Here is a 27,908-nt window from a genome sequence, read left to right on the forward strand (position 1 = left end):
TTTTTTTCTATCAATTACACTGTAACAGACACAGAAAGGTTTGAGAGAGAGGACGTCTTTAGCACCATCGAGAAGGCAAATAAAGGTAATTGTAGCAATTGTTTGAGGGATATGTGTTTCCTACAAGTCTATTAATTCTTCAAGAGATAGAAACTATAGTGAGTTCAGTGGCTCCCCCCCCCCCCCCGCACACTTACTCTGCGCAGGCCGGGGCCGCAACACATGGCGGCGGGCACCTGATCGCAGGGGTTGCAGGGCTGCGACCGCGGTATGTACACCAGTGTATGCAGATGCACACACACTTAAAGGATCACTACAGACACCCAGATCACATCAGCTCAATGAAGTGGTCTGGGTGTCAGGTCCCTCTAGTTTTAACCCTGCAGCTGAAAGCATAGCAGTTTCAGAGAAACTGCTATGTTTCACTGAGGGTTAATCCAGCCTCTAGTGGTTGTCTCACTGACAGCTGCTAGAGGAGCTTCCGAGATTCTAAGACACCGAACGTCCATAGGAAAGCATTGAGTAATGCTTTCCTATGGGCGGTTTGAATGCGCGCACGGCTCTTGCCGTGCATGCGCATTCGGAGCTGAGCGGTGGAGGGATCCCCAGCGCCAAGGGAGTCCGGCGCTGGAGAAAGGTAAGTGCTGAAGACACACACACACTCTCACGAACAGATGCATACACACTAGCTAACAGACACACACATTTACTGACAGAGACACACTCAGCGACAGACATACATACACACTCACTTACAAAACATACACTCTCACTGACAAACACACACTCACTAACAGACATCAAACAGACTCACTAACACAAACACACTCAGTAACAGACACACACAGTAACACACTCACTGACACTCACTAGCAGACACACACTCAACAGACACACTCACTGACACTCACACTAACAAACACACTAACACTCACAGTAACACTAGCACACACAGTAACACACACACACTAACACTCACAGTAACATTAACACTAACACACACACTAACATTCACAGTAACACTAACACACACAATAACACACTAACACTCACAGTAACACTAACACACACAGTAACACTGTTATGGTACTTTTTAGCAGTAAACCAAAATGTTTAAATGTCTATCTGTTCCTGTCCAAATCAATAAAATTAAATTGCGTATATACGCTGAAGTAATTAAGTCTGACACACAAGGTTCAGGTTAAAATAACTTCGAGAAAATTTATTGGCAAGTGATTAAAAAGCGGACGCGCAGGCCCTTTTAAGAGACATTTTACGTCATCATTGATTATTAGAATATCAGCAAATAAACATCATTAATTGGATTAATTGTTAAGTGTCGGGATTAGTGTCCACCTATCAATATTATTAATTGGCTCAAAAACTAAGTGGTTAGTCCCGTGTCCACCCACCAAGAGGTGGGATTGTTCTGGACACGGGTGGGGACAAGGGGGTCTTGAGCGTCATTTTACACGGTCGGTGATCTCAGGCCTCGTGGCCAGGTGCAAGGTCTCTTATGAATAGAACATTTCATTACTACTGTGTTCTCATGGCCTTCAAATTATACTATGTTGCAAGTTTAAGGAAAAGTCAGCAATTCCTGTGTTAATCATGTCTTTATAGAAAATACAGTCTTTGTCTATTGTATTAGATGTGCTGGGAAATTCTGTCATGTAAGGTAGTTTTAAAATAAACAAGTTAGGTTATGAGGACAAAATGGAGGATTGAAGAAGTCAGGTTAGGAGGACAAAATGGAGGATTGTCACAGTATAAAGTTAAAATGGAGTTAGTACAATAATTCAATACAAGTACAATAAGGATTTTTTTAATAATCCCACATCAGTCCCCCCTATGAAATGTTAGATTCTAAGAGATAAGAACTTTATTAAGTTAGTACCAGGAAGACGTGTTAACCCAAAGGCACAGAAACCCTGTGGTCGCTAGCTAGGTGTTAATGCAAAGTGCAAGACTGTCCCTAGATCTGATCCTGATAGGCTGACTCATCCGTCAGTATGGCTCTCGAACACTTCACACCCATGGGTGTCCCATGGCGGCTAACCCACCACTTCTCCACACGGGGCCTTTACCATTCACTGACAGATGCTGTCCCTAAGCTAGTCCCTTCCTAGAATTCCTGCACTTAATCAACAAAAGGGATTGTTTGTAGCGGCAGACAGGGTGAGTTGATGTCTTGGAAATCTTGGTCATCAACTTCGAGATGGGTGAAAGTGGGTGCCGCTTGGTCAACAGTCTTCATGAGGGATTTTCTCAGACATGGGAGGATACAACAAAAGAGAAGAGCAAAGATAAAAAGAAAAATTAGTATAGCCATACCAATATGCATTAAAGCCTTTTGCCATCCTGTCATCCAACCAAACCATCTTTTCCAGGGATCTTTTATCCCAGAATTCCTTTTTAACTCTTCAGACAGGTCATTCAATTTCTCTATTGCTAATGTAACTTTACCATTAGGGCCTGTGTTTTCTGGGATATAGGTACAACATGTCATGGTGTCGGGCAAAATTTTACAAACCCCTCCTTTTTCGGCTAAGATCATATCTAGGGCCATTCTATTCTGAAAAGCCATTTGGGATGTGGCCTGCAACTGTTCGGCCAATCCCTGGAGGGCGTCTCTGGTATAATTAACAAACCGCTGTTGATTATAATAAATGTAATTTATCCAATTTAAATTCTTGTTTGTGGTAACTATGGCAAAAAGTGATTCAAATCCTGCAGCAACTTCATCTCTTGCTTTAAACTCATTGGGCACCCCCCTAGGCACTCCAATGGCATCAATATACACATGAGGATCAAAACTTCCTTTCACTGGGGCGTCACGCTTAACCTTAGTGTGCCTGGACTCATGGGTGACGAGGTGTGTGTCAGAGATGATATGTATAGGCATAATGGCTTTAGCCAAAGTACACTCCCCCCACCACTCCTTGTCCATTCTGGATCTTAGCTGTAAATCCCCACACAACCAGTAGATATCCCCTAATGACCTGGTGTGAAACTGCAACAAGTTCATAGAGACACTTCTGTAGGTAGCACAATACCCCTTAGAGAAGTTACCCAAGAATTTACCAATTCCATCATAATTAGCATAACAAGTGTAATTACCTTTATACACGGTAATTCCATCTGGGGGTTTAACATCCTTGGTTAGGAGAGGATACTCCTTTGTCCATGCAATACATATGGACCTGTTAAAATCATAGTGATAGGCAAAAAGGCTTAAAACACATTCCTCTACATCTACTGGCAGGATTAGAGGTACAGTACCCAGGTGAGGCCGGGCACCGCCACACACATAGCATGCAGTCTTATTATGCTTATTAGCATTATATTTCATCCATTCTAACCATAAATTTACATCATTAAAACCTGTTTCAGCGGCCATGGTATCTTCAAAGGTGGGGTTAGCAATGGCCATCATGTCTTGAAAGGTCTGGATATGAGGTTTTAATGGGTTAGGGACCATATGGGTGGCCCCTTGCCACTCAGAAGAGTTGCACATATCTTTTAAGAAGAAATGCCCTAATTTACGGTAGGAACCCTTTTTCCAATACATTCCCATCACATACTGGTCTGCATCCGTTGGGCTTGGATGCTCAATGTTAAGGATTAATTTCATTGGTGTACCCCCCCCAGGCTTTCTCAAAGTCATTCTCTGGAGAAGGGATCTACCTTGATCATCTACTTTAGATAAGGCACTTTTTGGTTTGTAACCCCAGGCAGGCCCGGCATTCCATCCCGCCGCCCCCCAATGGTTACAATTGTGCCCCCATTGCTTGTCAACTACACAAACATATGGATCTTTTGAATGAGGGATATCTCTGTAGATACTCTGGATTTGTGATGTGGGGAACGGGCATTCTACAATATCACAATAGTCAAAGGTGTAAGTAGCCCCATGGGTGCATGATGAATTGTACCAGAAGGTATACCCACTAATATCTTTGGTGATGGCTACTTGTTGGGCCTTTATGAGGCTAATTAAGGAGAAGGTGTACCAGAGGTACATGCTTGTGCGGTATCTGCTTCCTCGGGGGCTGGAGATTTCTTGCAGTGGGAAGCGTGGATCCAATTTGGCCTACCGGCCAGTTTGACGGAGGTTGCGGTAATCAGGAGAACTTGGAATGGACCGTCAAATCTTGGTTCCAGGGTATTTTTCCGCACAAACTTCTTGACCAGAACCCAATCTCCGGGAAGCAGGTTATGGGTACCTGTATCCAATTCGGGATCTGGAATTGAAGAGAAAACTTGGGCATGTATTTTGTTCAAGGCACTTGCAAGTTCAGTTACATAATCTACTAAAACATCTGATTGGAGCTGTAACTGCTGCGGATAATAACAACCTAGTCTGGGTGCTGTCCCAAATAGAATCTCATATGGGGACAGTGAATGCTTCCCTCTAGGTGTGTGCCTAACACTAAATAAAGCTATTGGCAGGCTTTCTGGCCAGGGCATTTTCGTTTCTTGTGACATTTTTAACATTCTGGCTTTTAGAGTGCCATTCATGCGCTCTACTTTACCACTACTTTGTGGGTGGTAAGGGGTGTGGAAGGCTAGGGTCCCCCCTAGAGCAGTCCAAATTTCTTTAGTCACTGTTGCTGTAAAGGCTGGGCCTTGATCACTTTCAATGACTTCTGGTAGTCCGAACCTACATACTATCTCTGTAAGTAGGCGTCTTGCGGTTGTTTTTGCAGTGATATTGGCCACTGGGTAGGTCTCTGGCCATCCTGAGAACATGTCCACTATGACTAGTGCATATTCATGGGGCCCACTCTTGGGCATTTGGATGTGGTCAATTTGAATTCGCTGGAAGGGGTACATGGGCTTTGCCAGGTGTTTTGCAGGCACCTTGACTGGTCTTCCTGGATTGCATTTTGCACAAATGACACAGGCCTTACAGAAGCTGCTGATCAATGTTGTGATTCCGGGTGCTTCATAATACTTCTGTATGAGGGCGGCCATCAATTCCTTTGACAGGTGTGCAGGCCCATGTGCCCATTGGACAACTGCTGGATATAAATTTTTTGGAAGACAAAATTTGAAGTTGTTGTAATATACTCCGTCCTTTTGGACAGCTCCTTTCTTTTTCCATTTCTGGATTTCTTCAGGATTGACTGCAGCTTGCTGTTCTCGCAAAATTCGCAAATCAGTAGGAAGAGTTTGCAGAGCAAAAATAGGGACTTCTTCTTCTTCTTGTCCGGACACTTCTTCATCCACTTCCTGCAGATCCCTGGCTGCTAGCTTAGCAGCCTGATCAGCCAAATGGTTGCCCTTTGCTTCATCTGTATCCAATTTCCCATGGGCCTTTACCTTCAAAACGGCCACTTCTTTAGGGAGTAGGAGGGCATCCATTAGCTCCTTGATTGCAGTACTATGCTTGACTGGTGTACCGGCGGTGGTAAGAAATCCTCTTGTCTTCCAAATTAGGCCGAAGTCATGTGCCACGCCCAGAGCATATCTTGAATCTGTATAGATGTTGGCACGTTTTCCTTCGGAAATTTTGCATGCTGAAGTCAGAGCCTGTAATTCAGCTTCTTGCGCAGACATTGCTGGCGGTAAGGATGATGATTTGATAACTTCATCTGTTGTGGTTACGGCATATCCTGTATGATATCTTCCTTCTTCATCAGCATATCTTGAGCCGTCCACAAACAGGGTAAAATCTGGATCTAGTAATGGATTCTCATGCACAGTTGGTAGGTGCACTGTCTCCATTTTCATCTGTTCAAAACAGTCATGAGGTGTTTCGGGGTCATAATCATTCACTATGACCAGATCTTGAAATTCTTTTTCTAGGAAGTGGCGTGGCCATGCTTCCAGAAGGTCAGTTGTTGGGTATTTGACAATACCATTTTCCTGTAGCTGTTCTTCATCCATGGTGGCCCATAACTTTGCCATGGGCCCAAGATCATTCCACGACCTTGTCTTCAATTTGGTAACAGGAATATGTGGGATAGCAGTATCCCAATGGCGGTAGAGGTAGTTAAGTTGTTGAGGTAGTTGGACCAAGACCATGCTATTGCCTTCAGAGTCACAATAGAAATCTTGAGCAGTGAGCTTCACATCAGTCCAGTGGTAAAGCTCATCTTCATAGCAAGGTTCGGGAGTAATGTTTGGTTTGTACCACATGGTACAGAAGGCGTAATCTGGGCCTTCACAGAGAGGCTTCTCATCTTCATAAAATGTCAAATGTGGATGCATGACTTTCTTGATACATCCACAAAGCAGGTAAATGTAGGTTTCATCTGTGATAAATCCATAATAGATACCCCCCTCAGGGAGTGGAAGAAGAGTGGATGGGTTAAGAACTTGACATCTTTGGATGGAAATGTTGTCAGGTAGAAGAAGATGGCACTGGAGGCGTAGGTGTCTGGCTGGAGACACGTGCTTGAGCTGGACTTGGTTGATGATGGCAGAAATGTCATGGGGGGCCAAAACAACCAGAGGGTGGCCAAGGACCAGGTCTGAGGTTCTTTCTATGAGCTCTCTTGCAGCAAAAACAGCCCTGAGACAGGAAGGAGTCCCTCTGGCCACAATGTCCAGTTGACATGAGAAATATCCAATAGGCCTCTGGCGGCCTCTTAAGTCATTAGTTTGGGTGAGAACTCCTGTTGCGTGGCCTTGTCTTTCAGAGACAAATAATTTGAAAGGTTTGGAGTAGTCAGGTAGGCCCAAGGCAGGAGCAGAAGCAATGGCACGTTTGAGAGCATTGAAATTGTCCAGAGCTTCATTAGTCAAACAGAAAGGGTCAGACTTAAGTGCGTCATAGAGAGGTTGCATGAGCAGGGAGGCTTCTGGGATCCATGCTCTGCAGTAGGAAATGAGGCCTAGGAAGGCATGGAGAGATTTTGAAGTCCTTGGAGTTGGAATATCCAGTACAGCTCTTACCCGGTCCCGTGTAAGATGTCTGGTACCTTGCGATAGGCAATGTCCAAGGAAAATTACTGAGGGTTGGCAGAACTGTAGCTTGATGAGCGAAGCTTTGCATCCTTGTTCTGCCAAATAACAAAGAAGACTAATTGAGCACCTTTCAGTAGTGGGTATGTCATCTCCACAGAGCAGCAAATCATCCACATACTGGAGCAGAACAACTTCTGGGTGCTCAGCTTGCCATGGGTCAAGGATGGTGGCCATGGCCTTTGCAAACTGACTTGGTGAATTTTGTGCCCCTTGGGGCATGACAGTCCAGGTATACTGTTGCATCTCATGGGTGAAAGCAAACAGGTATTGGCAGGATGGGTCCAGTGGGACACTGAAAAAGGCATTTGCTAGGTCAATGACTGTGAAAAATTTTGCAGATGGTGGGACTCCAGAGAGCAGAGTATGGGGATTTGGTACAAGAGGGGTGTCCAGGACGGTAGCTTCATTGACAGCACGGAGATCCTGAACCATCCTGTACTTCTCTGGCTCACCTTTTGGAGTTTTCTTTTTCACAGGGAATAATGGGGTGTTGCATTCAGATTTACATTTCACCAGGGCACCCTTCTCCAAGAGTGCCTTGATGTGGATAGAAATGGCAGCAGCCTGTGCTGGTTTTAATGGATATTGTGGTTTTCTTGGTAACTTAGCTCCTGGAATAAGCTTTACCACCACAGGGGGAACATTTAGGTGACCTATGTCCTCTGGGCCTGAGGACCATAACTTGGCGGGCACCTGTGTTTTCAATACCTCTGGGAAATTGGACCTTAATTCTGCTGCTTTCTCACGGGGCTTTTCTAAATGCAGCATTAGAGGCAAGGAGCACAAGGCTGAGGTGTCTGATTCAGATAGAGGTGTGGACATTTCTACCTGCCCATCCGGGGTGAAGGTGATGGATGCTTGCAGGCGTGAGAGAACATCAGCACCTAACAGGTTAATTGGGCATGTGGAAGATACCACAAAACGAGCAAGCAGGCTAGAGCCAACTCGTAGTGGAGTTGTTAAAGGGCTATGTCTTGGCTGGCCATCCACTCCAACACAAGAGACATCAATATTTGACAGGAAGGATGGGTCTGGCAGGTCTTGTTCTCGCAGAACACTACGGGCTGCACCTGTGTCAACTAGAAATGTGGTAGGGTGGCCTTCAATGGGCAAAGTCACTGTGGCAAGTGGCCCCCCCTTATCCCCTGTAGACACTGCCATTACAGGGGTTACAGACACAGGCTTGCCAATTTCCTAATCATCGGGTTCCTCAATTATCGGAACCTCTTTCTCGGCCTTGGGGGCCGGGGCAGGCCTGGATGGCTTTCTTGGCTCTCTCTTGGGTTCTGGGCAATCACTTTTAAAATGCCCCTTAGCCTTACAATTAAAGCAATGGCCATCCTCCGGTCGGACGCCCTTGGGAACAGGGGTAGAGCGGGAGACCATGAGAGGAGCTGAAGTGGGTCTTCTTGGGGTCTGAGCAGATTCTAACCCTCTGGCAACTAAGAGCAGGGTATCCAGAGGAACAACCTTATATTCTGGGCGGGCAGCAATAATTCCCTTGCGTATAGAGTCTTTAACACCTTGGACAAACGCACCAGACAGCATTTGTGAATGAATCTTGTCAGTAAGATCAAACCCCAAATCTGTAAACATTTGATACAGTCTTGCATGAAACCTTTCCACTGATTCTCCTTTATCTTGAATAACATCAGTAAGGCCAGCAGCCTGATCTGCAAGTTTGTCCTTAGCCCATTCTCTTAATTGGGTGCAAAAAGTTACTCCAGAGGGGTAATCAACGTCACTGCTGAGCAGATCTGTACTGAGGTGTCGGGCCATGCTTGGCCAATATGCATCCCCTGCTTTAATAGCACAAATGCTCAGTAGATCACGCCATGCGGCGGAATAAGTCTTTTGAATTTGAACTATCCCTCGGTAGAAGGGCATAGGCTGCTTTTCTGGGTCAGGGAGTGATTTCATTAGAGCACTAGCTTGAGTGGGGTTGAAAGCAACATATTTAGGAGGGGCCCGTTCTCCCCGACCCTTGTGGCCAAAGGGGTCATCGATAGAACGATGAGCTGAGGCTCCCGCAGCAACCTCCGATGAGACATGGGACACCCTGTCCTCCTCTTCGTCATCGAATTCTATGATATTGGCTCTCTTACGCGGTGCAGGGCCCGCGTGAGGTGAAAGGATCGGGGGTTGGGAATGAGCCCCAGATGCAGGGGTGGCTAGCGAGTCATAACCTGGGGACAGGTAGTCACCGGGGATTACCGGCATCAGGGCTGAACTGGGGGCCGCCATATTGGAGGCGGGGAAAGGAGTTGCATTAGGATTAAGGGAAGAAGTGGCGGCCATGTTTGATATGGGCACTTCCGGGGCAGACTGAGCCGGACTGGGCATGACCGGAACCTGGGGAGTGGCTTGGGGAAAGGGAGGGTAACCGGGGTAGGGCAGGGCCATGGGATATGGGAAGGGGTAGGGCCAGGCAGGGGAGGGCAGAAGAGTAGGGTGGGTAGGTACATTTAAGGAGGTAGGATATTGGACTGGGGCGGAGCTGGTTATGGGAGGAGACAGGACGGGATTGGTTGGGATGGGTGCAGAAGGAGGAGTCGGAGCAAGGGAGGGAGGGGTAGTTAGTTGGGCGGATGCTGACGGGAGGGGATTAGTCATGGAGAGGGATTGCAGGGAGGAAATGGCAGATGAGATGTTAGGATTAGGCATGGAAGGGAGCGTGGGGATGGATGAGGATGATGGGACTGTTAGAGAAGGGGAAGGGGTAAAGAAAGATCCGTCAGAATTCAGGACCGGGCAGACAGGGGAGGTGATGGGATGGGATTCGGGAGGATTGGGAGTGGGGAAGATAGTCAGCTGGCTATCACCTATTGCTGACTGAACCTTGGGGATAGACATCCCCTGGGCGCCATTTTGGGGCGCCGGCTGAGGGTAAACCCCAGCAACACAATTCTTATGATACACAAACAATTTCACACCTTTGTGATTTATCTCTTCCTCAACCCAACCTTCTAACTGAATAGCCTTCGCTACTCTGTACCATGCTTCAGCAGTCTTTAATAAACCATTGTCTGTAAGCTTGCCTTTCATTTCTGCCAGTAACTTGCGCCAGCTTTCTGGTTGTAATCTTCCACATGTCGGTACAGCAATTTTACATACTTTTGCAATCTTCTCAACACCTTTAACCATCTCTTCACCCTCTCTGTTCTCTACTAAATCACATGCTAACCAGCCCTTGCTGGGCTTATCTAAATCCTGTCCCATAGTCCCTTTACCCCTATACCAGCGTCCTAGATATAGAGAGAGAGAAGGAAAATTGAACAGGAACGTCTACAATGCTCGACTGCCACCCGAGAACCGTGGGACTTTCTCAGGTGCGTCTTCCCAAAACGTAGACCAGTCACTGAATCCGCCTACCCGGGGTGGTAGACACGGATTGGAGCGAGGTGAGAAGTGTGTGACCAATCACTTCTCTTTTAAGAGGAATGGGAGTGGATAGTATAATTATATAGAAAGTGTAGAAAAGATGAAAGGCAAGGAAAAAAATCCTTAGAGACAGACACAGGAGTTCATGAGACTCCTCATTAAACAAACAAGACAACAATACAGTTGAAATACAGTGCATGCATCACAGTTCAAATAAAATCAACAGTAATTCCTTTCCTTTACTCGTGTGCTTACTCCAAAGTCACCTCCCTCAACCCCGTAGTGTCTCCACTACCTGCAGCCGCGGAAAACAACTGACACCGGTCCGAGTTCCGCCAGCCTCCCTCAACACAGCAGCCCACTAATAGTGTCTGCGCTACCCTCACCCTTGTAGTGCCCCTATAAAAACCCACTTTATAAGTCTCACTACTCCGTGGCGATGAAAACAGCAATGCCTGCCCGAATTCATCCACCACAAATAAAAAATTGGAATGGCTCCAGCTCAGCGCTCAAAGCTGGAGGGTACCACCACTCTGCAGGCAGAGTAACGTGCACAGAGAAGCTAGCTAGGCTATCAAAGTGACACAAGAAGGATCCCCAGGAAACTATGAGTCTACACAATCTCCACAGATCCAACACACCTCTTTTTCTCTACAGCCCCAGCCACGAGGCTCCTAAAAGAGTTAAACAGGAAAAGATGACCCCCAGGAACACATCCACAGGTCAACCCCCCTTTTTCCCTACAACCACAGCACCGTGGTTCCTAAAAGGGGTAAAACAGGCAACAGAAGACCCAGGCAAATCCCCTCAGGTCCACCCCCCCTTTATCCCAAAAGGGGTAAAATACAAACAGATAGACAGATATACTGAAGACCCAGGCAAGTCCCCTCAGGTCCACCCCCCTTTATCCCAAAAAGGGGAAAACAAGCAAGACAGAACCCCAGGCAAATCCCCTGCAGGTCCACCCCCCCTTTTTCTCAAAATGGGGAAACAGGCAAACAATTCAAACACACCCAGGCAACAGATAGACTAAAATGCAGGTAAACAAGTGAGTAACGAGGCACCGGGCAAGATATTACCTGTCTTTGATGTCCTCCCGGGAAGCAGTCACAGACACGTGGACGGGTCAATCAAAGGGGCCGGAACATACCGGTGGCTCTGCAGAAGTCTCTACCGTGTACCTGGAGGTGATCAATCTCCTTTCCTTCCCCCTGGATTCCTCCGTCCACCCTTGTCTTCCTTAGGACGGCTCACCGGCCGGACATAGCCCGATGCCCCACGTTGGGCGCCAAGTTGTTATGGTACTTTTTAGCAGTAAACCAAAATGTTTAAATGTCTATCTGTTCCTGTCCAAATCAATAAAATTAAATTGCGTATATACGCTGAAGTAATTAAGTCTGACACACAAGGTTCAGGTTAAAATAACTTCGAGAAAATTTATTGGCAAGTGATTAAAAAGCGGACGCGCAGGCCCTTTTAAGAGACATTTTACGTCATCATTGATTATTAGAATATCAGCAAATAAACATCATTAATTGGATTAATTGTTAAGTGTCGGGATTAGTGTCCACCTATCAATATTATTAATTGGCTCAAAAACTAAGTGGTTAGTCCCGTGTCCACCCACCAAGAGGTGGGATTGTTCTGGACACGGGTGGGGACAAGGGGGTCTTGAGCGTCATTTTACACGGTCGGTGATCTCAGGCCTCGTGGCCAGGTGCAAGGTCTCTTATGAATAGAACATTTCATTACTACTGTGTTCTCATGGCCTTCAAATTATACTATGTTGCAAGTTTAAGGAAAAGTCAGCAATTCCTGTGTTAATCATGTCTTTATAGAAAATACAGTCTTTGTCTATTGTATTAGATGTGCTGGGAAATTCTGTCATGTAAGGTAGTTTTAAAATGAACAAGTTAGGTTATGAGGACAAAATGGAGGATTGAAGAAGTCAGGTTAGGAGGACAAAATGGAGGATTGTCACAGTATAAAGTTAAAATGGAGTTAGTACAATAATTCAATACAAGTACAATAAGGATTTTTTTAATAATCCCACATCAACACTAACACTCACATTAACACACACACTAACACACACAGTAACACTAACACACACACTAACACTAACACACACACTAACACACACAGTAACACTAACACTCACAGTAACACTAATACACACACTCACAGTAACACTAACACTCACAGTAACATTAACACACACACTAACACTCACAGTAACACACACAGTAACACTAACACACACACACTAACATACACAGTAACACTAACACTCACATTAACACACACACTAACACACAGTAACACTAACACACACACTAACACTAACACACACACTAACACACACAGTAACACTAACACTCACAGTAACACTAACACACACACTCACAGTAACTCTAACACTCACAGTAACATTAACACACACACTAACACTCACAGTAACACACACACACACACACACACACACACTAACACTCACAGTAACACTAACACACACACTAACACACACAGTAACACTAACACTCACAGTAACACTAACACACACACTCACAGTAACACTAACACTCACAGTAACATTAACACACACACTAACACTCACAGTAACACACACACACACTAACACTCACAGTAACACTAACACACACACTAACACACACAGTAACACTAACACTCACAGTAACACACACTAACACTCACAGTAACACTAAAACACACACTAACACACACACACACACACACTAACACTCACAGTAACACTAACACACACACACTAACGCTTTTTTTTTATTTAATCCCCCCAGTCTCCTTACCTTTTGGAGTGCTGAGGGGATTCCCTGGGGTCCAGTGGTGCTGCTGGGCTCCTGGGGGGGCGGTCACCCGGCGGGCAGTCAGGCTGGACGGTGCGCGAGGGAGCACTCTCCCCTGAGTGCTTCCTCTTCAGCTCCCTCGCGCGCCGCGTACTGATACCGGCGCCGGAAGATGACGTCATCTTCCAGCTCCGGTATCAGTGCGGTGTGCGAGGGAGCTGAAGAGGAAGCACTCAGGGGAGAGTGCTCCCTCGCGCACCGGCCAGCCTGACTGCCCGCCGGGTGTAAGCAGGGCCAGCCTCGGGGAGCCCGGAGGTGGCGTAATGGAGGTGGTGTAATGGCACAGGTGAACAAAAACTATTTTGGGACCCGAGTGAGGATTTACCGAAGGGCAAGCTACTGAGTTCCTCTAAGCTTGTGCCCATTCTCAGAGTTCCCATATTCTCTGTTTTTGTCCTCTTACTTTAACCCCGCAATGTAAAGCATTTTAGTGGTTTAGAAACTGCAGTATTTACATTGCAGGCTTATTTTACCTCTAGCATCGGTCATACTGACAGCCAGTAGAGGCGATCCTGCTGCACTGACCAAGCAGAACTCACTAACATTGACATGGAAGCTCTAGGAAAGCATGGAACATAGAAGCGAAGCTTGGATGCGTCCTAGGTCAGGTCCCCAATGCTCCTCTCTGAGTAGCATTGGAACCAACTAAACTGGAGAAAGTCATGTCAAGTGACGTCACGGGAGGCAGGATGGTGAGCAGCCCCGAGGGAGTCTCAGCATTGGAAAATCCTTTATTTTAGTAATTTTTTTGAGGGGGACTCTGTAGCGTTTTTAATACAGGTTTGTATTCTTAGTGCTACAGTGTACCTTGAACATGTAGTGATTTTTGGTGCATAGAATGTCCCTTTATTTGAAAAGAAACTTGCAGAGTTTGATCTATATACACAGAATGCTTTGACGCATATACTTTATATTCTGCCCACATACTCACACTTGCTATTTTCACCTGATGTAGTAAAGATGAGACAACTTGCTGTAGCAGTATTCATTGATGAGCAGTGAAATAGGTCAGCGAATCGCTGAAAGCAGTCTTAGAGCGGGGAGTGGGAGAGGGGGGGCAGTTGCCCCTTGTGCCCTGCTCTGCAGATGCCCGCACAGACAGCTGATATTAATTAAATGCCTTCCAAGGGTCTCTAGTGATATAAAGCTTCACTGCAGATAATTTCAGATATCATCAGAAGTAGACAGTGTGAGGCAGAGAGAATGTAAAGGATTCACATGACTAACATGCCATATGTTCCGCAAATTGTCTGCAACACATTCATTTAGCAACTAACCATAAACAGTTTTGTTTTGCAAAAATTTTCGTTTTTAATACTAAATGCAAAACATGAATTTTAACTATTTATTTCCGAAATCCCCTTTGGAAGTAAACAAAAGGTATCGTCCGCTAGTTACGTGTCCAGTGAAAATATATGATAGAAAGATTTTCTTCTGCAAATTATATTTAATGGATCACTATAGTGTCAGGAAAACAAACTCGTTTTCCTGACACTATGTAGTCCTTAGGTCCTCCCCACCCTCAGGGTCCCCCTCCCGCTGGGCTGAAGGGGTTAAATCCCCTTCAGTCACTTCCCTTATCCAGCGCCGGGCTCCCTTGGCACTGGTGACCTCTCCTCCCCCTGCAAACGTCAGCTTCGAGTGGAGCCGCAATGCTTTCCTATGGACGTTTTGCACGCTGGAAGCGATTTTCGTGTTGCAGAAGCGCCTCTAGTGGCTGTCAAGAAGACAGCCACTTGAGGCTGGATTAACCCTGCAATGTAAACATAGCAGCTTATCTGAAACCCAGACCACTGGCACCCAGACCACTTCATTGAGCTGAAGTGGTCTGGGTGACTATAGTGTCCCTTTAATACAATGTCTAAACAGTGCATCTTTCTGTCTGACGCTCAAACAGAGTTTTGTTGCTAAGGTTTAAGGTGGGGGGATTAGTATTTATGCTGTGCTTGAGGGACGGCAGGAAAGAACTATGTCTGATTGTCTCACATTAACACGTTAACAACAAAAATTATAACATTATAATGTTTGCTTACCCACTATATTTAACAAATATGATTTTGTAATGTCTGAATGTCTTGGCTTCCTGACAATTCTTCTTAGAAACTCTGCTCTTTGCACCTGGCGGTCAGCTCTGGGAGGGGATACAGAGAGAAACAGTGTTTGTCTCTCCTCATTCAATGGAATGCGTGCCTTGGCTGTGCCAGGACTGAGCTGGCTTGTGATGTCAATTACTAAATCTGTATTATACATTTAAAAGAAAACAGAGCATTCCTGAAAAAGGTTAAACAACAGTTATGGATCAAAATGAAGTGTTTGATTATTTGAATATCTGCCCCTGTCCAAATTATTGATATTTGATGCGTGCACACTTCCTAAAGTAATTCACACCAGACACAAGTTTCCAGGTTGATGAAAAACTCAAGAATGATTTATTCAGGGGGCGGGGAGCCCCTTATAAAGACAGAAATACGTCATATGCAGAAAGCAAGATTTCAGAGAAAATAAATCTTTCATTGGTTAAGTGTTAAGTGTCTTATCGAATGCACAACCTACAGGGTGTGATGTCACTGTCATCATGGGATTCCCCTCCACAATCCTGCGCATCCTGTTAGTCGATGGGAGGGGGAGCTTCTAGCAGCCTCTCTGAGCAGTTAATGAACACAGGAGGGGAGGGGCTGTTCTAGCAGCCAGGTTAACACAGTAAACATTGAATAATACTGAGTACAGTTATACTAACATTAATTTACGTCCACAACACAAACACTACATTACGTTAGTAATACAAACATGTAATCCTAATGCTAAAGTGTTCTAGTCCCTAGTTAGATTTCTGGATCCTCCTAAATTAAATAAATCCAAAGCATCTCATATTTAAGCATTGGGAGTGGGAAGCGTATGATCGGCAAGCACCACACTCCTCTATTCAAATTATTCTAACAGAGAAGCATTAAATCCAATGGATCTCCAGGAGACGTATCCGAGAAGTTCAATGTTCTTGTTTAACCCCTTAAGGACCAAACTTCTGGAATAAAAGGGAATCATGACATGTCACACATGTCATGTGTCCTTAACCCCTTAAGGACACATGACATGTGTGACACGTCATGATTCCATTTTATTCCAGAAGTTTGGTCCTTAAGGGGTTAAAGGGTTAATGCCTGAGGACACTGAAAATCACAGAACCGAGTCTGACTCAGTTGTAGGAGCACAAGCACCCTCTACTGGTTACTAGGAAGACAGCCATTAGAAGTGTGTACAGCCATACATTGCAGGACCAAAACGACAGGGGGAACTGCATACCCCCACACATTGGCGTCTCACTCATAAAAGGGGCTTTATATATAGTGAATCTCATTCTTTTTCCGCTCAGGAAGCAGAAAACTGATGCGTCATGGAGACATCGCGGTGAATGTGGGACGCAGCGCCATCCGATGCCCAGACAGAACCTGTTATTGGCCAAAGTCAGCTGATGGATTAGTTTATATCCCATACACACTGTCTGCTGTATACAGTAAGTAAAGTTGGTGCTATGGTGTTAGTAGGGGTATGTGTTATCTGTTTACATATAAACTACTTAATTTAACCTCGGTCATTTGCGTATGAGAACATCCAGGTAAAAGTAACATAGATATTGAATAGATAAAAAATAGACCTACTTACATCTACTAGAGCAATGACCTGCTCTAGTATATCGAGCCTTAGTTGGAACAATCCCCACCTAGGGATATGCGTGGACCCGGAACAGCAGAAAGATGGTAAGAGTATGAGGTACCATATATGACTGGATGATAAAAGGAATCTTTATATGTAATTATAAAAATAGGATAAAAAACTATGTATAACTATACTTAAAAAGTGAACTAGAACTAAAAACCAGTCATTGAGTATTGTCCTCGGTCTCCACTTGACACGTTTCGCTTGCAGCTTTCTCAAAAGTTAATATCTGCTGATTGGGTCCGTTGTTGCTTAAATAGTCTCCCAATTTTGGTGTGTGTACTGGGTATTTCCAGTTTTCTGTCCTGATTACATCCTGCGTCTACACTACAAATGACAATAATATCGAACCACAATCTTGCCTGGATGCAGAGCCTGTTCCGGAAACACCAGTGGTGCTGGGGATACCTCTCGTGGGCATCCCCGCCAATTGAAACCCTGACTCGGGGATTTGCAGCCTACCAGTTACCGGCAGGGGAGAGGCAGCCGCTTTCCTACTGCTTTGCCTGGAGGTGAGAAACTCGACTAGAGCTACCCCCAAACCCCTATGGACTGGCGGGGGTTATCCCGGTCCCCCTAAACTCACGCTGCACTCAAACAACCGACTCATGCCACATGGAGACTCCGGCTGACACAATTAAGATGGCGGATGGGTTCCCTGAGCAGGGGCACTGGCTGCATGGACCGGAGGCGATACTACCGAACTTGGTAGACAACATGCTGCATGCCTAGACAGGGTGTTTGAAAGATTCTGGCAAAAAACTGGAAAATGGAGCGCTGACCTCACAGGTCCAGACACAAAAGAGAAAGCGCAGTGGCGAGAGCCATGAAGAGCCGGCCCCCTTTTGAGCAAAGCATCCTCAAAAGCATCTCTAAAACCTGTTTCTGATCCACTGGGGCGAAGGGCCACTCCAGCTGCAGCCACAATGCTCAGACCAAGAAGACAGAAGCTCGGCACCCATGTCTGATAAAAGTCAACACGAGGCCCCCACATTACCCCAGAGGAGATATTCGGCCTCTCACATAGCCCAGGTCCACAGAACCCAGCACCAGACCGCCTTGTAGACCAGTAGAGGCGGAGAAAATTCCCAGGCACACCTTCCTCATACAGCAAGACCCAGAGACTCTCCCGCGCTACCAAGAAGAGGCATAGGCAAATATCCATATGCAACTGCTGACACCATGGTGCACTACTATGCCCTTCTACACCCATGACAATTTTTTTTTAATTTTGTGTTATCGTGGACTTTCTCGATGCATGCTTATGTCAGAGTATACTATAGACGATGTTGAGGCACCCCAGGGGTTAACATACCTAGTAACATCGCACAGGCTCTCCTACACAGCTTCCCGCACCACACATATTATATTTACATGCACCAGGCTTCACTTCAGCAGAAAAGTATAATTAATTTGAGTTCGCCTTGCCTATACTCGAGGACAGCCAGCTGTGTTACTTTACATTATCCGGCACCTAGCCTGACCTAAATTGTATTATGCTCCTGTAACACAATCTTACCTTGCATACCTGCTAAATTACACAGCAGTCTCCTAGCCAAACAACTCACCTTTATACGTTTATACTTAGCCTATATTACAACTATCAGCTAGAGAGACCTAACTAGAGATCTTACTACCCTGTTTATCTCTTGTTTATGTATAAAAAATTGTGCATGCCTTATCAAATACTATGCTAAATCTTAGGATTGCCTTTGGGGTACCTCAGGCATGTCTGTACTACTAATGTGAGGGCTGTCTTAGTGCATGGGCATGATGGGCAGTTGCCCAAGGGCCCCACAAACATAGGGTCCCTATAGGCTTGCCGCCTTTTCAGTATATTAATCCAGGAAATTGTACATAAGCAAGACAAAATCAATACACACAATTTTGAAGCCATAAACCTATAATAAAGTTCTTCCAATAATTTTAACAGTCCATGTCAGTTGACCCCCCCTGCTACCTACTAAACGCTCATGTGTATTAATCTCTGCTGTAGAGCTTGTTTTTTTAACGTTGAAACACTGATTTTGTTGGAGCTTCCAATAAATATAAGCTTAATATTAGAAAGAGGACACAGCACCCAGTGAAAGACAAGAGAGTCCTACACTGGAGTTGGTAAGGTTGCAGGGCATAAGGGCATAACCCTAAGAATATAATATGAAAAAGGAAGAGACTGAACAGGGATTACAGACAGATCCTCCCAATTCTCAGTCCCTATGCCCCAAAGGAAGATTTGTTCATAATTTTATGGCAGCAAATTGCCAATATAGAACATAAACGAAATATATGAAAAATAATAAATTTTATTAACCCCTCTTAGGGAGAAAAATAATAAATGAAAACTAGTGATGAAGTGTATATACAGTGAAAGAGTAAAAAATATATAGGAATCATCTGTTGTGTGCTATATGTACAACACACCCTTTGTACTTACACCCTATTATTCACAATATGGGTGATCTAGATTATACCCAATATATATTTTTATCACTACTATATACTTACTGAGGGGTCTTCTTGATATCATAGTACTACTCCACTGACTATTATTCTGACGATTTTGCTTTAGTCAGAGTATATGACCGCTTTCATGTTGTTTATACCCCCAGTTCACCCTTGATCTTGATAGCTATCTGCTAACTTAGTGATTGATTCTAAGGGGATATCTATATATATTCACCTCAAATCTTTGAGGTGACTTTAGTACAGTGAGTCATTTCCTCTCTTTTACACACCAATAGCTACATTGGCTACTGAGACATTGTTGCAATTACACTATAAATAACATTTTACACTGTTTATCTCAGCAGCCAATTTAGGAGCTTTGTTGAAAGGGTGTGTTGTACATATAGCACACAACAGATGATTCCTATATATTTTTTACTCTTTCACTGTATATACACTTCATCACTAGTTTTCATTTATTATTTTTCTCCCTAAGAGGGGTTAATAAAATGTATTATTTTTCATAGATTTCGTTTATGTTTTATATTGGCAATTTGCTGCCATAAAATTATGAACAAATCTTCCTTTGGGGTATAGGGACTGAGAATTGGGAGGATCTGTCTGTAATCCCTGTTCAGTCTCTTCCTTTTTCATAAGCTTAATATTATCTATAATTTAAAAAAAAGTTTGTGCGAGTGATTGTGCAGGCAGTGCTTTGCTTTGCCCGGGGGTCTATAATGCTGTTAAGATGGACCTGCATCTTCTTAAACATTATTTATGATATACCCTGGATTTCTATTTTATTAGCTCCGCAAAATGTGTCACTTATCACTACTGCCATGTTGGAGTTTGCGTCTCTTACATGCGTTCGTTTTGTGCCACGTACCAACGAGAAAGACTATCTCAATATCATCTCTGATAAAGGGTGAGTACCAGATGCAGAAATATAAAACATATATAGAGCACATATTATACGCTACTTACTAATCAGTTTAATTTTAGGTACTGAATTGGGTGCATGATGTGGAATTAGAAATTATATATTTTGTACAGCAGCAGATATAAAGATATACTACAACTTACCAAAAGCTTACGTTTTCCGCTCATTTCATTCATTTTTAACTATGAATTTTGACTCATCTGGGGATTTGCTTCTCAGGATAGATAGAACCTTAACTGAGGGGCATTGGTGGAATGGGGCATTTTAAATGTGTATGGGGCATATTAAACATTTAAACATACCCATCTTGTGAAGCTACTCCTATAACATAGAATTTAAATAATTCCCTGTTATATTTGGGAAATTCATCCCCAGTTAAAGGGATATATTTTATTGCAGGACATAAGAATATTTACATATCAATGTTCCAAAACATGGAGAAATTTCAATTACATTAGTAGAAGTGTATCGCTTGTAACAGCATTCAGTCCCCAGAATATAGCACGTTGTGTTGTGTGGCTTTAGATGCCTCATAATTTATTTTGTTCTCTGACTTGTTTTTATATATTTTTGTCTGATAAGTAACAACATGGTTTGTGTCTTTGTAGCTGTTGGTCATTACTGGGAAGAATAGGAGGTGTTCAGGATCTGTCTCTGCAAACAGTTGGTTGTTTGACTCATGGGGTCACTCAGCACGAATTGAATCACGCCGTAGGTTTCGAACACGAGCACAGCAGGAGTGACAGAGATTCTTACATCGTGGTCATGTGGGACAATATACTGCCTGGTATGATTTGGAGTTACAATGCTTGCTTTCCACAGTTCACCAATGCATTTCGCAGACTTTTACAATACACTAGGTCTGTGATGAAGCCAATGTACAGTAAATATTTACAATATTGAAAGCTCTGCTTATGGAAACTTGCAATCTATAGGAAATCGGGATAACACAGACACTCGGGAAATCGAGAAAACACAGAGACTCCCTTACAACACCCACAATACTTTGCTTGGCAGAGTTGCCATTCACATCACCATGCAGGTCAAACACCTACGTCCCTTTCCCTGTAAAATGGAATATTGGAAGATAAACAGTTAATTTGTTTGATTCTCATCTTCTGATTGGCTACTGCTATCAAATTCTCAGTTGTTGGTTTTTTTTTTGTTCATGAAAATAGTCACTGAGGGTTTAACAAGTAGGTTGCAAAGCCAAGATGGCACAAAAATCACTGCCAGATCTCAGCCATGGTATCCTTTCGTTCTTAGACACGACTGAAAAAATACCTAGTTTAAAATTGCACCATGGCGTAGGATATTTGCCCCGAGCTATAGTGAAGAGAATTTTATGACATTTTAGTGGTTCAAGTAGTTGAAGAGCATAGTGTAGGGTGTGACGCATGATGTGCCAATGTATTCTCTTCCCTTATACAGACTATAAAGGAACATTCAATAAAACTGACACCAATAACCTTGGCTTGGCGTATGACTACTCATCAGTAATGCAATATGGAAAGTGAGTATCCTTTTAAAGATGTCATTCTTAAAAACACAGGGTTATTCATTAAAATGTAAAATGGAATTTGGTGAGTTTTGACTTAAATGAGGAGATTCGACTGTTGTCATTTGCATGCTGATTGTGGCAAACATATTTACTAGACTTATGTTCGGTGAGAAATTCGGCTCGGCCAAATAATTTTTTCCAAAAATTGATTTTTTTTGTCCCTTTTTTGGGTTTCAATATGGAAATTGACATTTTAAGTTCACTCAGCCTTCAGTGGATCTTTATATACTCTGTACTGATGTACTGTGTTAAGCCAGCAGTACAGAGCTTACTATAGTGCTGACATTTAGCACGGCTTGATGCCGGCTTCATTAGGTTTGTGTCAGATGGGTTCATAGGAACCTGAGTCTGGTACAGCTGCAATATATATTCCTCCTCACTACCCTGGCTACATTCTGACCATTTTGTATCTTTCTTTCTTGTTCCACAAAGATATACATTCAGCATAAACTACCAGCTGCCAACCATCAAACCCATACCCAACAACTTAATCCCAATCGGACAGAGATACGGGCTGAGTAACCTGGATGTAGCCAAGATTAACAAGCTCTACAACTGCAGTAAGTACGTTAGCAGGATATCACGTAATCTGGCACACATCGTGCCATCTAAAGATGCTATTCTGCGGAGGCAACCACCAACTGCTCAACTGTTGGTAAATTTTAGCTTCCATCATTTGCTCTTAGTTTTAATCATGGGAATTTCATTTTATCAATCAGAGAGAGAGAGAGACAGTCAGTGTGTGGCTTCATCTGTAGTTTACTGTTAATAAAAATGTGATGAATCTATTGTCTCGTCAAATGGCAGAGACTAATCATTGGACTTTGTAAACAATCCTGGTGAGTCATGTGGTCCAAAGCTGATGGTTTCCATCCATAGAATGCCCACTGGTGCTTACTGATTCCTCTTTCCAAGCCATGGACAGATGTGTTGATTTTGTCTTTCCAGATGTTTGCAGTTCTGTCCTATCGGACGACAAAGGCACCTTATTCTCCCCCACCAAATCAAATTATTCGAACAACAACTGTTCTTGGCTTATTCGCATCCCATCTGACAAGGTACTAATGAATTTACTAAGTTTAGCTTCTCTCAGTTCTTACCTAAGTATTGCAAAACAAAACCTCACCAACGTGTTATCCCCTTCATCCCCTATTGACCTCTAATAATTAAGTTTTATTTAGTTATAAACTACATTTAGGTTTTTTAAATATAGGGCATGGATTTGCCAGTTGGCAGGACAGACAACTGCCTACAATTGTCTACTTTGTTGATGCAAATACATTTTTTTTTTTGTTTGGTTATATATATTATTGTATATTACGAGTTTTTACTTATATTCCAGTTATTCCTTATTTAGGGCTCTAATACGTTTAATTATTCCATAGAGGATGGAAGGAAGGTCTGGCTCATGTAGCCCTTTGGTTTTGGGGTAGAGGGAATGTGGTTGGCACTGTAATATATACAGTATATCTAATTTTTTCCTGACAGGTACTATTACAGTTTGAAGCATTTAATGTTCAGGTCTCCAAAGGTTGCACTGCAAATTATATAAGAGTTTACGACGGACCCAGCAGGAATTCTGCTTTGTTACTGGATCGATTGTGTGGAACAGGGCAGCTGCCATTGGTGGTTTCCTCTATGAATACAATCTTGGTTGAGTTCATTACTGATAATTCTGTGAGAGCAGCTGGCTTCCGTGCTTCTTATACAACAGGTATGTATTTACAGTGCATCGGAAGGGTTTCAATAATTACCTTTTGTGGACCCTTACAAACTGTGTGTGAACTAACCAGTAGAATTCACAGTGGCCCTTTGGAACCTCACCCAATGGCAAGGTTCAAGTGTTCCAGGGTTCCAGTGAAATCAATGCACACTTAAACCTGCTCATTTTGCAAAGTGTTTTAAAATCATCTACACTTGGCCTTAAAGGAACACTGTAGGCACCCAGACCACTTCAGCTAATTGAAGTAATCTGGGTTCTGTGACCCTTTTGCACTTAGTGCTCAATGTAAAACATTGTGGTTCCAGAGAATTGAGTAATGCTTTCCTATGGGGAGGTCTAATGCACACATATGCATTAGGTCTCCCCCGCCAGCTGACATGGGGGGGGGGGGGTGAGGGTGGAGGAGCGTGGGTGGAGCCTGGATTCAGGTAAGTGGCTCCACATTTGAAACTTTGCCTCATAATTTCTCTCGAATAATAACTCCTATTTATTCCCCCTCCCCCCAAAAAAGCAACAGAGAGACTTCATTTGTAGATGAATTTACAAACACATAGACATTGTTTGTTAGAAATTTGCCATTTGTTTTGTTTTATATTGAAATTTCAGACAAATTTGATCTATTCAGCAATTTGGAAGTGAACAAATTTCCAAACTGGAAAAAAACAAAAGCAAAATGAACCATAACTAATCAAATTAATTTTATTCAGGTTCATAGGTTCATTCATTTTAAGAAGGATATAAAATTGGGGAGTTATCTACCAATGAACTGAAAGAGTAAAATTATAAAAAGGTTTTTTGAACTTTGTGACTGCCACCTTCATTCATCCCCCATAGGGAATGCTGGGCGTCCGAATTTCAGAAATGGCCAATATTTTTCAGACAAATTTTGGTTCGATTGAATTGATATTTTCTGAATTTCAGACAACCCATAATTTGAAAATTAACAACTCAAAAGGCAACAAATGTATCTCCTGTGCACATCTTTATAGTCTATATGGACTTAGTAATATTTTTCAATATTAATATTTAGGGGCTTTGTTCAATAACGTGAGACGATGCTGTTGTTTTCTAATGTCAGTTTCTTTGTTATTTTGAAACAGTTAAATGTGGAGGCACATTCATTACACCCAGCGGAAATGTCTCTACCCCAGGCTTCGGGAACAGCAAGCTGTATCCACCATTCAGTAACTGCACCTGGAGTATTATAGCCCCAGCAGGAAATCAGGTAAGAAATATCTGTGTGCCAGTAGGTCCAATTCATGGTTTTCTTGGCGTGAAGTCCTGAATATATTTATATATGAAACCAGGAGGCTGCACTCACCTGAACCGAAGGTGCTGCTCGAGCATTCATTCATTTATTAATTCATTCACTCACTAAACAGCAATTTTAAAGCTCACAGAATGTGACAGTTTTTTTCCAAAACATCTAACCTGGGAAAAAATAATGGAGGTCTAGCTACAGTACAGCATCACACATTGAAAAAGTATGGGGTGCATTAGGAAAGGGTTGCATTGTGCTGTAGCTCTTAGACCAGACCAAAACATTCCGTGAGCCTTGAAATTGATGTTTAGTGATTGAGTGAATGCATTGGATCTTGTATGTTGTATGAATTCACCCCAGCAGCAACCTTATGAATATTGTATGCATGTTCAGGTTGATTGCAGCCCTATTGGCTTTTTATTTAATTATTATTATTATTATCATTATTATAATTCTCTCTCTCTCTTACCTAGAGTTCTTACCTAGAGTCCCTCCTCCTTCTCTTACCACTTCCCCCACCAACATTCTCCTTATGATACTTGCCACATACACTACCTCTTATGACACTTTGTATCATGTCACATACCTCATCAATAGCCACACTGCCTACATCATTTGCCTCAAACACTCCCTCACTCCGATGACCTAATCCCATGTCACTTTGCGATCCACTCTCTATTTTACCATACGATCACGTACCACCACTTCTTATATCACTTGATCCAACCACTCCCTCCTTTCTTCAGTTGATATAACTTGTCCCACACACTTACAAAGGAATACAAAACATCCATTTGCTTTTGTAGTCCATTTTATATCCCCAAAAGGAGGCATAAATCCCACTGTGGCTCGTTTGATTTTTCACAGTCACCCTTAAACCTCAGAAATAGTGGAACAGACTTGGGAGTCCTCATCATGGAGTACATACTAAAAGACCTGACCAGTAATATTAGATCTTCTGTGCACTGATTTGTGGTCAACTTGCTGAGAGTGTATCTTTAAAAATATACATTGACCCTGTTGTGCATTTTTATTGTTCCACTCTGGGCATTTACATCGACAAATCATTAAAATATTTAAAATCAAAGGTCATTCATAGAGTAACTTTGTTTCCACTTACACAAAATTTAGCTAAACTGAAAGGAGTAGGCCAGAATGGTGGGGTGCGAAAACCTTGCCCACAAGTATTAAATCTATAACCAATCTGCAAATGAATAATGTTGATGCTGCTCTAGGTACGGTTGGAATTTTTCGACTTCAGCTTGGAGGACAGCTACAAGTGTTCCTATGATTATATGGAGGCTATTGATGGGATGATGGCCACTTCAACACAGGTCGGGATTTACTGTGGCACAAGGAAGGTTTCCCCCATTACATCCACAAACAACGCCTTGGTGCTCAGGTTTTTCAGCGATGCTTCTTCAGAGTCCACTGGGTTTCAGGCAAGATATTCTTTTGGTAAGCTTATACCGTACAAGGAAAAAGCAAATTACTGGCAGGGTTTGATTTATTTGTGTATATTCTGATACATTACTTAGCATTGGCTGTTCACAAATAAAGATAATGATGTGATTAAAAGCATATTTGTGATGGCTCTTGGTTATAGAGAGTTCTAGAACAGGTCTCTATGGTTAAAATATCACTGTGTGGTCTGGTTGAGTCCTAAGAGAACTATTTAGGTTTGCTTACTGGTTTTAGGTCTAAGCAGTAGTCTTATATGGCTAATTAAATATTCATGGTTCTGTGCCTTGCTGTGACCACAAGAACCATAGCAATGACTTGTTTTCTGTACTTTGAGTCAAGTAGTAACAGATAATATATGCTGGCAACAAATCACATTGATTAAAATCCAAAGTGGTGTTGGGTCTCAATGTCATTGGAGGTCACATCAGTGTCTTAACTTCTTGACATTCACTTTAAAACGTTTACAGAAATACTGCTACTGAGGCAGAGGACATTTTTAAAATCACAAGGATACGAATGGCATCTTAAAATACTATGTATATTAAGGGTAACTCAAACTCCTGCTTTTTTGTTTTTACAGTTTCTGCCATTTGAAGGAGGGGTAAAACTTTTGGGAAACTAACCACAGAACGTTGAATCTTGAAGACGACTCCAAATGTGATTTCCCATTCTGGCATAGCTACCTTTCTTCTAAGTAAAAGGAAATGGAAACACAAAATGAGTTTCATGCTCATTCACATGTCAGAGTTGTTGGACATTTCTAACCTCTGCAATTTTTGGAGAAAATCTATAAACAGGCCAATAATGATCAGGAGTAAATAGCAGCAAAACTGGCTATCGGTATATACATATGGGTCCTTCTGAATCTCAATACATGGCAGTATATTAACCACCACGCTTATGGGGAAGGGATTCTGATGTTCATGGCTGTCGTATATTAAGGAGAATAATTAAGTACTCTCCTCCATCTATTTTTACTGAGGGTCTGTGACCACAATTAAATTGTGTGACTTAACTCAATAAAATTTACATTTGTTTGTTTCTGCACTGTGTGATTTATATTGGTATGTTCTGTGTTTGCAGATATATTGCTCTGCAAATAGACACATTGTAAAATCTATTAAAATCAATGCACCTCTCTCCACACACACCAGAATGAAACGAGTGGCTGGTCACTTAACCCTACACTCAAAATCCGACGTTATTCTTTAAAGGAACACTATAGGGTCAGGAACACAAACAGCATTTCTGACTCTGTAGTGTTAAAACCACCATCTAGCCAACCCATGCCCAACCCTTGGTACCCTAAATCTAGCAAAATCTTACCTTTATTCCAGTCTGCTGGTGCTGGCTCTGCCCCTGATCTGCCTGCTTAGCTGACATCATCAGAAGTGTTGAACAAAAGCCTATCACAATGCTTCCCCATAAGATTGGCTGAGACTGTCAAGGAGGCAGATCAGGGGCAGAGCCAGCACAAGCCAAACACAGCCCTGGCCAATCATCATCTCCTAATAGAGATGAATTGAATCAATGCCTCTCTATGAGGAAAGCTCAGTGTC

At 43.1% G+C, this 27,908-nt stretch overlaps 1 protein-coding gene across 1 annotated transcript; it reads left to right on the forward strand.

Moving 5' to 3' along the window:
* Window positions 1–27,277, forward strand: LOC134578787 (embryonic protein UVS.2-like; the record flags this gene model as incomplete). Its single annotated transcript, XM_063437825.1, has 11 exons — window positions 1–85; window positions 16,612–16,752; window positions 20,208–20,325; window positions 20,949–21,127; window positions 21,772–21,853; window positions 22,334–22,461; window positions 22,850–22,959; window positions 23,390–23,615; window positions 24,725–24,849; window positions 26,121–26,343; window positions 26,930–27,277. Coding segments are annotated over 11 exons (1,431 nt in total), but the record flags the coding sequence as incomplete, so codon positions are not given.
* Between the last annotated feature and the right edge of the window lie 631 nt (window positions 27,278–27,908).

Source organism: Pelobates fuscus, chromosome 12 (genome assembly GCF_036172605.1).
Source record: "Pelobates fuscus isolate aPelFus1 chromosome 12, aPelFus1.pri, whole genome shotgun sequence".
In the NCBI taxonomy this organism is placed as follows: Eukaryota; Metazoa; Chordata; class Amphibia; order Anura; family Pelobatidae; genus Pelobates; species Pelobates fuscus.